General features: G+C 38.0%; 1 protein-coding gene across 8 annotated transcripts in view; it reads right to left on the bottom strand.

Moving 5' to 3' along the window:
• Positions 1-288: 288 nt before the first annotated feature.
• Positions 289-14,700, bottom strand: part of FAM114A1 (family with sequence similarity 114 member A1) — a 69,802-nt gene continuing 55,390 nt past the window's right edge. For all 8 annotated transcript variants that reach the window (XM_014786756.2, XM_087434189.1, XM_087434191.1 and 5 more), the window contains 5 exons: positions 13,719-13,880; positions 12,517-12,656; positions 9,712-9,784; positions 5,584-5,637; positions 289-3,825 (listed from right to left, as the gene is read on the bottom strand). In XM_014786756.2, the coding sequence (XP_014642242.1) occupies positions 3,724-3,825; positions 5,584-5,637; positions 9,712-9,784; positions 12,517-12,656; positions 13,719-13,880 (531 nt within the window). In that variant the 3' untranslated portion in view covers positions 289-3,723. The remainder of the gene's footprint in view (positions 3,826-5,583; positions 5,638-9,711; positions 9,785-12,516; positions 12,657-13,718; positions 13,881-14,700) is intronic.

The following is a 14,700-nucleotide window of genomic DNA, read 5'->3' as shown; positions in this document are numbered from 1 at the left end:
AGCTCATGTAGAGAAAAATACTCTCTGATTCAGACAAAGGTAAATGTAGCTTAAATCCCAAAGCAAAATTCTGACCCTCCATAATCAGCTTCTATTCCCAGTCTATAATGACCCTAGATACCAGAAATATCAGAAACACCATCAATACATTTCTTACTGTTGGGTTGTAATAATTTAATCATTGCTAAAGGTAAAGTGCTCAAAGAATAGAATAACTCAGATTATCTTCAGGGTCTAAGCAAAATAAATAAATAAATAAATAAATAAATAAATAAAAGAACAGAATAGTAACTTTCCTCAGATCTGTTTAATAGCAGATATTGAAGCGGAGCATCTATTATAGGTGAATATCTAGAAAACGAACACAAACCTGAACAGGTTATGAGTTATCTAGAAAAATAAGACACGTGGTTAATGACATGATTTTTTCCTTTTAAGAGAAGAATGGCTGGTCTGAATCCAATCCTATGGCTTTTGGAATTTTAATCAACTACAAAACCACAGCAAAATTGCAGTTCTAAGATGGATTTTCAGTACAACCTCTTCCAACGTGCCTTTACAAACACAATAATTTAAGAAACCAAGTTGAAGTCTGGATCTGAATATCAGAATGTAGGGCACGCTTAAGAGGAAGATCAAAAGGCAGTTTTTACATTACAAAAATTAGCTTGGCCCTGAAGAGTAATTGCTTTTATAGAATTAAATGCAGATTGAAGTCATGTATTATGACCTACTCCATCTGTTTAGCATACGCTCATATATATAGTATATATGTATACACAAATATATGTACTACATATATTTTTGTTTTAGTTTTTTAGGAAAGAAGAGAGATATGTTTATTTCACATTTTTGCTAAATTTACTTCCCTGAGATGTTATGTCCTGGACCTGTGGGATGGTTATGATTGGAATCTGTCTGCTTTGGCTTCTAACTTACATGCAGTATGGCTGACCTGTGCAGAAGTGTGACTTCCCAGATACACAAGCACTCCGGGGCAGCTGACTTCCACAAAGCGCTAGTAATGCTCTCATTTCTGAGTTCAGACCTCTACCCTATATTTAGCACTTTTCTTTAGCCCACCCAAGGCTGGTGCTTCTTTCATCCCCTTTGAGCTCTGTAGCTCCCAGTTTCCATCGTTCCTTGGTTGGTGTTGCTGAAATGCTGCGTATCCCAGCTCAGTCTTGCCACTGCCTCACCAGTCACACTACTCATCTAATCATAAGCTTGATGTGCAGCCTAGTGTGAGATCCAGAGAAAGAGAGACTTCTGTTCTCAGTGGGACAGAATATTTAAGCTTAGGCCTCTGCTTTAAGATCTGGGACTCAATTTCGCCCTTTAGCGCTGTATGTATGTATCAATAACCCAAAGCAATTTTTCTTGGATGTGTTTTGCTTTGAATTTGAAATATGCTTTTGATGTTTTTTATTTAATATGGCACAGGCACAGGACTACATTAATTATTTAGACCAGAACTTATTTTGCACTTGATGTAAGAAAAAAACTGGCACACTTGATCAGGGTGATTGCATAGAGTGAAATGAACCCAATTTATGTAAAGGATTATTGAAGGAATAGAAAACTTCCAAAGTAAGCCTGCTAAATCATTCATTCAGCAACTGACTGACATTTGCCCAGATCTGGATCCTGTGCTTTGCCAGGTTTTAAAGCAAAGCAAAGAAGCAATTATTTAAAAGTGACAGTGAAAAACAGTATTGAAAGACAGCAACCCTGGAGCGTGGATATATTTTAAGTGATTATTCTCTCTTAAATAATGTAATTCAGACCGTGGAGTTAGGCACCAGGAATCATCTCTCAGCCTACATTTCCACCTGGCAAACTTTGATATTCTATCATTAAAAGATATGTAAATACAATGTAAATAATGTCAACTACTTTTTAAAGAATAATTCTCTCTCTTATTCTTTTACAGATTTCTATTTTATTTTATGATTAAAATTTTGCTATGCATTACATGGGTACAGTTAGGCTTAAAGTCTAATTCCGGGAATCTAGCTCCTTTGAAACTATTTGTTTCTTTTACATTTGCAGTTAATGTCTATAAATCCGTCTGATGCTAAAAAATCTGATGTGAAGAAATTGTAAATCTAAGTCCTTTTCTCTGCTCTATACATAAAAAGTCTAAAATTTATGAAGAGGCAAATGCAACATTTTCATCAGTTATAATTGTTCTCTAGACTTACTAATGGAAACAGTTCAGGCAATCAAAAAGCAAGTAGAAAAAAAAGCATCTTTGATTCCTCAGAGAATTTTTTTTCTAGATTGTAAATAAATTGTTCTTATGTTTTCTATTTGGCTGTTTCAAAAACTACACAAATGAAATACAGGACATAGACAAATGAAATGTTAGTAAGTCGTAGGATATTAAAATATCCCGACTTTGCCTGCATGGAACAAAGGCAGTCTACTCTATTAGGAGAATAAAAGCGAATGTGAATGAGGGATTTTCACCCTGGCAAAACCAGAGGCTTCATCCGCCCTTGAGAGAGCCACTGGACAAGACGTCTTGTGACAATGTAAGGATGTCAATGAGGCTCTGAAATAGGAGCATTATACAGAACCCCCACCCGGAATGAACATATGGAGCTCAGGAGTAGAAGTCCCCATTGACAATGCCTCTTTTGGCTGCAGGGTCTTCTGTGCAGCCTCTCATCGATCAATATAACAGTTTGCCAACCCACACATTAGTATTTTCTGTCTTTAGAAGCAATGATGGTATTTACCACCGGTGAGAGTGATCTGTGTATTCCCGGAACAGCTTGACTCAACTGTACTAGACTTAAAAATGCAGTCCTGGGTGTCTACTGTGTTGAAATCCCTTTAATTTTTTATTTGAATACTCCCAAGCTTTGTAATTATGCTATTATATACTTATGGTCATAAGAAGCCAATTTTAAGCTAAATACTCTTTAGTATCCCTTTTCACATATATTTTCACCCCATGTATAAAGTTTGGGATAAAAAAGTTCAAGGAGTGTGGGAAAATACAATAAATCGAAGGGTAGAACATTTTAAAAACCACTAGTTTACCTTGTTCTTCAAATTTTTTAAGGTTTAGAAAATTTATTAGTATTTTAAAGCATTTTAAGAATTATTATAAACTTCTTTCAGAACATCTATCTCTACTGGGATGAGATCACATTCCTCTATTGTGAGCACACAGTAGGAGCTCAATAAATGCTTGTTTAGAGAATGAATGGCTATAAAGAGGTACTTATGTTTCTCTTTTACCATAATAGGTAAAATCTATAAGTAGTGTTATCTTTGCCCACGACGTTCATGTAACAAAACTAAGTTCAGCAAAAGAACTGATTTAAAGTAATACTGTAAGAATGGGAAATTTAAACGATTGAAAAAAGTTTACGGTCTGCCCATATATTTCTAAATATAGCATACTTGACCAGGAAAATGGAAATGAATATTTGTGAATGAACTTCAGTTTAAAGGAAATTATCAATACAAAGCCATGTAAGTTTAAATTAACATAAAGAAAATACAATTACTTCTAAAAACAACCATATACATTAAGAGAAATGATACTCTCTTTAAACTTGCATTCTCAATACTGTCTGTGCAAAATTGCTTGTAGTGTCTTCAAACGGGCATCTGCGGTCAGATGCATAGAAAACATCCCCTTGAATGGTATATATATCATAGCATTGTGGCCTGCCATTTCCTTTAATTAGATGGAGTCTGGCCAGGTCACGGCTGTGCTTTTGAACAACTGGTCTGGATATGTGAAACCTGCAGAACGGGCAGCAGCAGCTGGAAGGCGTCCTGTACGTATGCCGTGCTATTGCAGCCCTGTGAGAGGAGAAAAATGTGGTTGAAAGGTTATTTTCAGATTTAATCTTGACAATTATTCCAATTTGATAACGTTCTCTCTCCTCAAACCCCACAATATTTTATAATATTTTTCTTTTAATGTTGGTGCTTAAAGCAAATGTGAACACATTTCTTTGTATGGAGTGTGTCCAGGTCTTAATAATCTCTATTAACAGAGAGAAGGATTCACTCAAAATGAGCCTAGTCATTTCCACAGACTTTTAGGGTACATCAATATGTGTATATTTATGACCCAATATGTCCAATATGACCCAATATATCCTTTTCCCAGGTCAAGCCCACTGCACTCAAATAACAGAAAAGCACAGTATGAAGGAGGCTCTAGTTTGTCCAAACCTATAGATGAATAAACAAGAATGGTGTACATAAAACTAACTGGAGATATTATTGTGCAATTATTCACGGCAAACCTTGAATGCTATCATCCTCTCATGCATATTGGTACCTTCACTTGGTTTGGATATTTGATGTTGAGATTCATGTTCTATGGTGCCCTAACATACAATATTAGAAGGAGAGACCATTTAAATCTCAGGTAACTAAAACTTCCACTGGGAGAATGAATAAACATTTGACCTCATATTCCTCATGACTGACATGGTAAAATTAACCTGCTCATGCCTTCTGGGTAGCCAGCGGAGAGATTTTCTTATTCCATCTCTGCCTCTGACTGCCTGGGTTTCCTCTTAGCTGTATCTGTCCCTCCAGAACCTACACCTATAGCTCTTTGTCCCTGCTGGTTGACTCCATCCCACTGTATGGCTGTGTCCCAAACAATAACACTGGGTGCCATGACTTTGTGACTTTTGTACTTTGGTAGTTTTCCTTAGCAGTAAGGCATGACTCCTAAAAACATGGCTATAAATATATAGGTAGCCCTTCCTGAGTTGAAGTTTTGTACTTTCCAATTTTTGCAATTGACAGCTACTTTAGATAGCAAAAAACTACTGTATATGCATTGCCCACGTTTAAACTCAGCTTGTTAACACTTTGTGGCTTCAGCTGGGTCTGCTGTGGCTATAGATATGCCAGTTTCTTATAGTATGGCCCCTAATGGAAGGTTTTCCTCCACCAACCACAGGTAGAACACAGTGTCTATGACTCAAGAATGAGAAGGCCTCCTGGGCCTCTTTTCTTCTCTCTGACAGCACTCCTTCTGGTAAAGACACAGCAGTGTCGGGGCAGCTTTATATCTATACTACAAAGTCCTGGTGAGTGGGCAGGCCACAGAGCGAGTAGTCACAGAGGATGGTACCTCTAGTCACTGAACGGGCAGAGGCTGAACATTCTACTTGTCATTTTTGCCATTCTAGAACTTAGACCCAGCTAAATCAAAGGTTACTGTGAGTGGAGGAAAGTGCCCATTTTTTACGAAAATCACCATTGAGCAAGAATCCCTCATTGCAGCCAATAATCACAGCGTTAAATCTGGTGTCAAACTTAGCGGCAGAAATCTGCTTCTGCCGGAGGAAACAGCGACAGAAATAATGTGCAAACTTAGCGTTTCTCTTTATAATCAGGAATTCTTGAAAATTAGGTATTGTTTCTTCACCCGAGGGTTTACAGCTGGTTGAACTGCACAAATGTACTCAAACAAGACTGTTGATGATAAGATTTAGAATTGCAGTAACAACTGCTGCCTGGGAAAGAGACCAAAAAACGTAGCTCTAACATTTGCTTTGATTCAGAAGTGCTTTATCTCCAGGGGCCACTTACCTCTAACAATACACTATTGATCATGGGGTTAAGGACCTCCGCCTTCTTGTTGCTCTGCGGAATCAAAAGGATGAAATTGACAGATTAGGTGCTCATTCTACAAGGCTTGCCACATAAAATGTCATATGCCGGCTTTGTTGAGGGATCTCTTAGAGAGGAAGGGGAGAAGAAATGGAATGCCTACTATAGACCAGGCTTTGTATTTGGTGCTTCCCCATATAACCTCATTTAATTTCTTTTTTTTTTCGCTCGAGGAAGATTAGCCTTGAGCTAACATCTCTGCCAATCTTCCTCTGTTTTGTACATGGGTCATTGCCACAGCATGGCTAACGAGTGGTGTGTGTCCGTGCCTGGGATCCAAACCCATGAACCCGGGCCACTCAAGTGGAGCATGCCGAACTTAACCACTATGCCATGGGGCTGGCCCCTGATCTCATTTAGTTTTGACAGAAATCCTAGAAGGTAGGTAGGTACCATGATAAGCCAAATTTAACGATGAGAAAATAGGGGCCAGGAAGGTTGAGTAACTTGTGTAAGGTCACATAGCTAGAAATTTAAACTTAGACCTTCTTAACTATTTAAAGCTTGTGGCAGGTCTGGGATTAGGGTGAGGTGAGTGAGGCTGAGCTGTACAAGTGCAGGGTCGAATCCTGTCTTTACTTAAAATTTTGGTATTTTGTTCATCATGATTTTTTTGCATTCGTTTGATTTTTAAAAATATTGCATTAAAATATCTATCTAGATGGCTGTTTCTTTGTCTTTTTTGGGGGGGGGAGGACTTAAATTTTATAGGTGAATTAAACACCTTACTTGCCTATCCTAGTCCTAGCCCTAGACTGTAGTCTTTCTGTTTTTAAATGCAAGCACAGGTATTTGCTTATAGGGTATGTCTTCCAGACTAGCAGAAAAATTAAAACATTTTTGCAAACAAGTCTGCAGATTCCAGTTTGCAAAACATGAATAACCCATGTAAGGACAGAATACAGTGCCTGATATAAAGTAGGTGTTCAAAAAGTGAGTGGTAGTGTTAGTATCATCGATATTATTATTTCCACTATTGATCTATCAATAATAGTCTTCTCTATCTAAAATGTTCTCTCTACTCTTAGACAATAAATAATTCAAGGGACTCAAAAGAGAGAGAGCAATTTTAACAGTCTGGTTTCCCTTACTGCACCCAGAAGACTTTACGGTAAACAAAAGTATATAAATGAAATATATCTTCCCAGAGTAGCCCACTTTCATTGATACTATTCTACTCAGGGCAAAGTAATGTCTTACTGGGGAAACCATAATGAAATCTTGGGAAAAACCTCTTTAAAAGCCCAGTCACTTTAGTAAGTAACCAGAAAATCCATCATGGTATTTGCTTTCATGTTTATTTGATTATCAATAAACCTCTAAAATATAATCAAAATGAGGGCAATAAAATGACATTGGGTTTCAGAATCAGTGAGATGTGCAAGCAATTTAAATAGAGTCTGGAGAGCAATATACACTCATTAACTTCAAGTTATGAATAATGGCTGTTTTAGAGAACAGAAACAATGACTTGATGAAAATGATTCATCCTAGCACAAGATGAAGGGTATTGCGGTGAGACGGCATTTTAGTAAACTCTATTTTAGACATTTCTTCTTTCTCCAAAATAAGTTGTGTTTCTGATTTTGTGCACGCAAACATTTGTACTCATGTGTATATATATACATATACACATGTTCAAGTACACACCCATCTGCTAGAACTTTGCTACTTGAAATGTAGACTATGGGTCAGGAACACTGTTATCACTTGGGAGTTTGTTAGAAATGCAGAATCTCAGTCCTCATCCCAGACTTACTAAATCAGAATCTGCATGAATAAGATCTCCATGATTTGCTGGCACATTCAAGTTTGAGAAGCTGGAATACAATATGTTAAAAGGAACGGAAAGCAATACCATGAATATTACCCATTAATGTAAATAAATCAATGTTTAACAGGAATCACATAAAACATATAACACACACACATGCAGACACATACATCCTCATCACTAGACAACCATAGAAAACCAAACAGTTGGCTATCTGTCTGCTGTGTCTGATGGGCAGCCAATTGGGAGTTGAGAGATCAATTGAGAGGCTTGAGTGAATCAGTTCACCCCTCAGGGCCTCAGTTTTCCATCTAGTGAACTGTGGAACGAATGAGAACATGGTACAGTAGAGCCTAGGGAAGCCGAGTCACTGAGGCCATCCCATCCTGATTAAGACCTCACACCTCTCTATAAACCCACCAGTTACACCCAAGTCCATGGGTGTCACTTAATTTAGACAATACTGAGGACACAAATGCATTTTATTGAGCCTATCCTATCAATGAACTTCCCTCTCCCCTGTCACCCTGCCCGCATACAGTGAAGCTCCATTGCTGAACGACTAAAATTAGACAAATGTAAAAGCTGATGTTTTAGAAAAGAGGAGAAGCAAGCCAGATTCCTTGACAGCAGAAGGAATAGGTGTTATGTAGCTCACTCCTTATTAACTGAGTCACTTAGAGAAGAGTGGCAGACACATATCTCTTGACAGTCAGGGCCATAATCATTTCTGCCTCCTTTGAGAACTGCCTTTGGCTTGGGGCGGGGGGCACAATACACCCCAGCAGCCAGGTAGGTTTACATGATGTGACCCTGTCCCTAGTCACTACTGAGTCATACCAAGATGGACATCTGACCAACACTGATGAGTCTTTCAAACCTTTTCACGCAGGAACCCTGAATTTGGATGGAGAGACATGGGGTCTGGGAACTGCTGTAGTCGAGTCACATTAACAGCAACACGTAAGGGAGAGGGTACATGATCTCTGGTGCTGGGTCCCCACAACTGCTCACACTCCTCCATTGCCTTTAATTAGATCCCTTTTCTGTCTAAATTACTTTGTTTCTATCACTTCCTGTTATAGGCTGAATTGTATCCCCCCAAAAAGATATGTTGAAGTCCTAACCTCCAGTACATCAGAATGTGACGTTACTCAGAGATATATGATCATTGCAGGTGTAACTGGTTAAGATGAGGTCATGCTGCTCACACCCAATCCAATATGACTAGTGTCCGTATAAGAAGAGGGAAATTTGGACATAGACACACACACAGAAGGAGGACAATGTGAAGATGGAGAAAGAGATTGCAGTTATGATGCCACAAACCAAAGAATGCCTGGGGCTACCAGATGCTGGAAGAGGATAGAAAGGATCTTCTCCTAGAGGCTTCAGAGGAAGCATGGCCCTGCAGACGCCTTGATTTCAGACTTCTAGCTCCACAGCTGTGAGACAATAAATGCCTTGTGCTTAAGCCACCCAGTTTGTGGTACTTGTTAGGGCAACTCTAGGAAACTACTACATTTGCAACCAAAGAACACCATAACTAAAACAGGAAGTAAAACCTGATGTTTCTCATGGAAAGAATCATCTGCCCTTACATCCAGGGCCTTAAAAGAAAAAGTAGAAAGGTTAGAAAGGAATATTTTCCACTTGTCATCCCTGATCCCACTAAGGGGGGCTATATAACGTGACTGATTTCTAAAGAAAATAACCAGAAGCCACAGCTTCAAATGAATGCTGAACCTTTCAAAGTTTATATTATTACCTTGAGAATAGAAACACTTATGTTAATTGGTAAATCTTTTTCTTTTGGTTAAAGTTGAAGTGTAACAATAAAGCAAAGAAACTTTTTATCTTGTGTGGCTTATAAAACAGCCGCTGAGGGCAACATGAATGTGAATATTCAAGATTAATTATTTTAATAGAGATTCTTGAATTATATATCACAGGTATGAAGTAATAGAAGGAACCTTCATTTGACATTTCTTTTTTACAAATAAAGAAAATGAGGCCCAGAGAGGTTTAAAAGCCACCCAACATCTCGTATGTGCGCGATGACAAATTCAGGGCTAGAACCGAGTCAGATGAGAGCCTTCAGGTGCTTGAGCTTAGAGAAGGTGCTCTTGGCCTAGTTTTAGTAAATGTCACAGCAGAGCTTCTGTCTTGTGGAGCTATCAAAGAGGGCACTACAACCTCCACTTGTCCTCACAGCACCTCATAGACTCATCTCTCTTAAAAAGGTCAAGAAAGAATCCATATTATAATCTTACCCCAATAGTGGTTAAAGAATTCGTAAACTTCTTTGATAAGGAGGCCACTTCCTTGCACATTGCAGTAGTTAATCTGGAAAAAAAAAAAGAGGTTTGGAGATTTTCAATAAAGTAATATAATTTAACTGTCAAGACAATTACTGATATTAATACCATATTCCATTTAAAGGAACAAGTTTGAAGACGCTTTGCAGAAATGTTTTACTCAATAATCTTCCATGATTCTCAGTCACAGTTTCATCTAATCCTGGTTTTCTCTGCATGCTTAATTAAAGAATAATCATCTAACTTACCTTCCCTCTTTTTAGAGTCAAAAGTGTATGCAGGAAAATATCAGGCTTGAGCTCCACATGTATAGGGGTATACATGTGGCTTTTCTCCAAGCTTTTTGGGTATTTATAATAATAATGAACATTCACTGAGGTACTAAGTACTTTTATATGCATAATCATATTTAATCCTTATAGTGACCTTATGGGTTATGTGATTATTCCCATTTTATAGATGAAGAAACTGACATTTAAGAAGGTTAAGTAACTTGCTTAGGACAAGCAGTAGTAAGCAATAGAGCTGGGATTCAAACTCAGGTGTCTCTTGGCATCCTGATTATGTTTTTATTAGATGTCTCAAAATAAAGATCCTGTAGAATATGTTAAGACTTATATCAAAACTCCAAGTTTATTCCAGCCATTCCACTTCTAGGACTTTACCCCAAGAAAATAATGCAAGATGGACACAAATATTTAACCATTATAATGTTTGTCATAATATTACAGATGACAAAAATTGAAAACAGTCTAATTACTTAACAATGTCAGTACTGTATGATTTTTTTTTTTTACAATTAGTGTATATGACTTTTATGAATAGTGATTAAAACACTATTAAAAAAACAATAACTCTTGGGCTGGCCCTGTGGCTTAGCAGTTAAGTGCACGTGCTGTGCTGCTGGCGGCCTGGGTTCGGATCCCGGGCGTGCACCGACGCACCGCTTGTCCAGCCATGCTGAGGCCGCGTCCCACATACAGCAACTAGAAGGATGTGCAACTATGACATACAACTATCTACTGGGGCTTTGGGGAAAAAAAAGGGGGAGGATTGGCAATAGATGTTCGCTCAGAGCCGGTCTTCTTCAGCAAAAAAAAAAAAAAAAAAAGAGGAGGATTAGCGTGGATGTTAGCTCGGGGCTGATCTTCCTCACAAAAAAAAAAAACAAAACACAATAACTCCAAGTTAAGAATCTTATATGTTAAAAGATCTAATGAAGTCAGTAGAGGTAAGTTTTGTTTTGATCAATAGGAGTCCTGTCTAAGCTATGTATGTATTCAGGTTTGTTGAGCTATATCCATCCATCCACCCAACCACCCATCAATCCTTCCATTCAACCATCATCCTTCCACCCATCCATCCATCCATCCACCCAAAACTATCTGCAGAAGGGTCAGGAGTAAGGCCAGGAGATAGCCCAGAGCCACTCTGTCTACATTCTTGGGCAGTGGGTGGAGAGGCACTTATTATACAGACAAATGTGAGGCCTTGTTACCCTTTGCTTGGTGAAGCTTGGTAAGGTTGGGACAACCAGGGCTGAGAATCAGAAAGAAGCTAAGAGTAGGGTCCTGCTATCTCAGGGACTTCTGAACTTTAGCCCTCCTCTTTCAAGCCAGTACTGCAAATAGAAAATAGTACCTAGATGTTTTCCTCAATATTTAAAATGTTTTCTCTTTTGCTCTTTCCCTTTCCTTCTATACACTGAGGCAAGTACATATTCTTTCTAGGCATATTGAGGGAAGGATTGTGAGGTTGTTACAATACCTCTGATTTTCACATTTTTAGATATGAAAATCTAGACTAGATGACAAGTCCTCACAAGTGAGGAAAAAAGCCATCAGTAGTACAAAGACACTAATATTGACTTTTTGGAAGGTCCCTCCACTAAAAATTTGCTCACCAATCTACACGCCAAATGTAGCAATAAGCAAAGACTAGTTAGCTAGCAAGGTGAATGAGTGTGTTGAGATGTGTGTGTGTACATTTATCTTTAGGAGGCTTTTACTTTGGCTCTTGTGTCTGTATAATAATGAAAGAGTATCTGGACCTGTGCTAATTTTCTATATGACAGTATACAGCCACGTGCATAAAAGTTAATGGCTTATTTTTCAGCTCCATACTAACTATTTTAATGAACACTCCATACCAACCATTTTCATGTATATAAAGTTATATATATACACATTTTTATTTCACTAGATAAACTAATAACAATAGCTACTATTTATTGAAGGATGTAACATATGACAGCACATATGCACACACACACAATCCACAGTGAACTGGCTTACATTAGCAACCATCACTGCCAGAACTCAGAATATGCAGAGTTGGTATAAGTCCCTAGGAACAGTGGGGGTGTGTTTGCATATTTCTGTGAAGCTAGCTCAGAAGTCGCTTTAAGGTGTCCTTTCTCTATTCTTGTGGTATGTTGAAAACGTAATTAGCCTCATAGGTCTGTACTTCCAAGACTTTGCTCTCTTAAAATAAATACTCACATAGCTCTGAATGATTTAGCATGTCTTCCCTTAAATCGCTTCATAAATAATTCTTGGAATGTTTAATTATTATTATTCTTGCTAACATAATTCATTTTTTAAGAGTCCTTATTTCTTAAGATTACCATAGAACAATGGAATTAGTTGACTTGAAATCTGAATCTTTAGTAGCCTAGAGTGTGTGTGTGTGTATGTGTATGTGTATTTGAGTGGCACATACATATAAAATTGGAAAAATAAGAATTAAAAGTACATTTACTTTATCAGAACTTTTGCTTGATCCTGAGCTGGTTTTTCCTCTTCTTGCCCATGAAGAATTAATTCTGCTACTTTATGAAGCTGCTCAATACAGCGTGCTGTTACTTCTGCCAGACTTTCAATGGACAGCATGTAGATTTCCTGAAATAAATAAATGCAAGGAAGAAAATAACTCATCGAGCAGATGCTTTTTTAAAAACCCTGTGACACTAAAAATATTACATAATTCTTGAAAAAACAACCAAATATGACCTTAAAAAGTTTACCCAAAGATTAACGGGCCTAGGGGCCAACCCCATGGCTTATCGGTTAAGCATGCACGCTCCACTGCTGGCGGCCCGGGCTCGGATCCCAGGCGCACACCGACGCACCACTTGCTGAGGCCATGCTGAGGCCACGTCCCACATACAGCAACTAGAAGGATGTGCAGCTATGACATACAACTATCTACTGGGGCTTTGGGGGGAAAAATAAATAAATAAATAAAAGACTAACGGGCCTACCTAAGACTTTTCTAAGTGGAAATACTGCCATAAAAGAGAAACTCTGCCAGGTCCCCAGGGCTATGGCAAGCCTTATTCACAGCTGTGTGCCAGGTACTCAGAGCAATGCTGGGCACATGACAGGCAGGGGCTCAGGAATGTGTGTGAAAGGGTGACTGCACTAATAGACCTCAATGGACATTTTTCTTTAGAATGATCTAATTTAAAAACTTACTTTCACTAAAATTAAATTCAATGTAAAATGAAGTTATTGCAAACTCATTTTTGAACATGGGTGGGATATAAATTATGCACATATAAATTTATTAAACTACAGAATAAAAACTGTGGCAATGAAATTTTTTTGGAAAAAGCTTCAATTACCTCATTAGTTATGGGGCATAAAGACATTTTATAGTTACAAATTTGCATATAAGATGGAATTTTATCCTAAAGATAAATCAACTGTGTTCTTAAAGATCTTTTTTCTTTTAAATTATAACTGTAATGCTATGGAGAAAAGCTACAATATCTATGCTAAGTCACGAACTGTCTTGGCATGGAGACATTTCAGTGTTTATTACATTAATACTCATATTTCTATAACGTAGAACAGGGTACAAATGACAGTGAAATGGCCTCTCCTCACTTAAAATTAGGCTGCTAATAAAATTAACATAATATTACTGCTCTTTAGGCGGACAATCTAAAATAAATTTACCTCAACTGTCTTTGTTCTCCTTTCTTCCTTTCTATGTTCTTTGGGGTTTTCAGGTTTCTCTTCCTTTTCTTCATTCTTAGTTTTCTCCTCTGATTCTTCTGCCACATCTACCGACACCATGGTTTGATCTTCTTCCACCCAGTCATAAGCTTTTTTCATCGCCTGCAAAAGCCCCCAACCAAACCAATACATTTATTGTGTAAATATGGAGACCAAGAAATTCCAATCCCAAGACTAGGATCAAGTTGCCCTAAATCTTCAAGGGTGGTTCTCTGTACGTTTAAAGAGTGATGGGGCAATTCCTTAACCTCCTTAAAAACACCTTGTTGTTTACCTTTCTGGTAAATATAAAATAAGAAAAGAGACAGAACAGAAAGAAAATATGGAGAAAACGCTGCAGGGCTGGACAACTTTCTACAAAGCATTCTCAAATGACGCCCAGATACGAATAACAATGACAGTCACCTTGAAAGATCGATAGTATGTTTTTCACTTTTCATGATCAACCGTAAAAGAACAACAGTACTTTTAAAATATATACAGGTTAGAGATTTAGCCATGGTCACTGCTAAAGCAAATTTCCTCGTTTGATATGTCTCATGAAGCCCTTAATGTTTCATGAACCTAATAATGTATCATGCCAGGAAGATGAAGGATGGCTCTGCTCGTCCCTAGTCATGCCAGGTCTTCCAACTCAAGGGGGAGGAGAGAAGAGCCGTGGGAAAGATCTGGCTCTGTTCTGTGACTAGTTTAATTTCACACGAGTGCCGTTTGAACAACCTGTGGCCTAAAAAATTATGCTAAATTGAACAAGCAGAAACCACCTTCCCCATCTGTTATTCCCTGAATTTAGACAGGACAGACTCACCCAGCTTTGATCATTATAGTTTAAGCTGTTTGCTTAAGTGAAAGCTGTATCTGAGCTTATGCTAAACTTACTTCTCATCTTATAGCTTGCGCATCAAAGTTTAATATGTCAGAG

The sequence above is a fragment of the Ceratotherium simum genome, chromosome 8 (genome assembly GCF_057802395.1).
Source record: "Ceratotherium simum simum isolate JZ-2026a chromosome 8, ASM5780239v1, whole genome shotgun sequence".
NCBI lineage: Eukaryota > Metazoa > Chordata > Mammalia > Perissodactyla > Rhinocerotidae > Ceratotherium > Ceratotherium simum.
The sequence above is the reverse complement of the archived record's forward strand: the minus strand, read 5'-3'. Positions and strand labels throughout refer to the sequence as shown.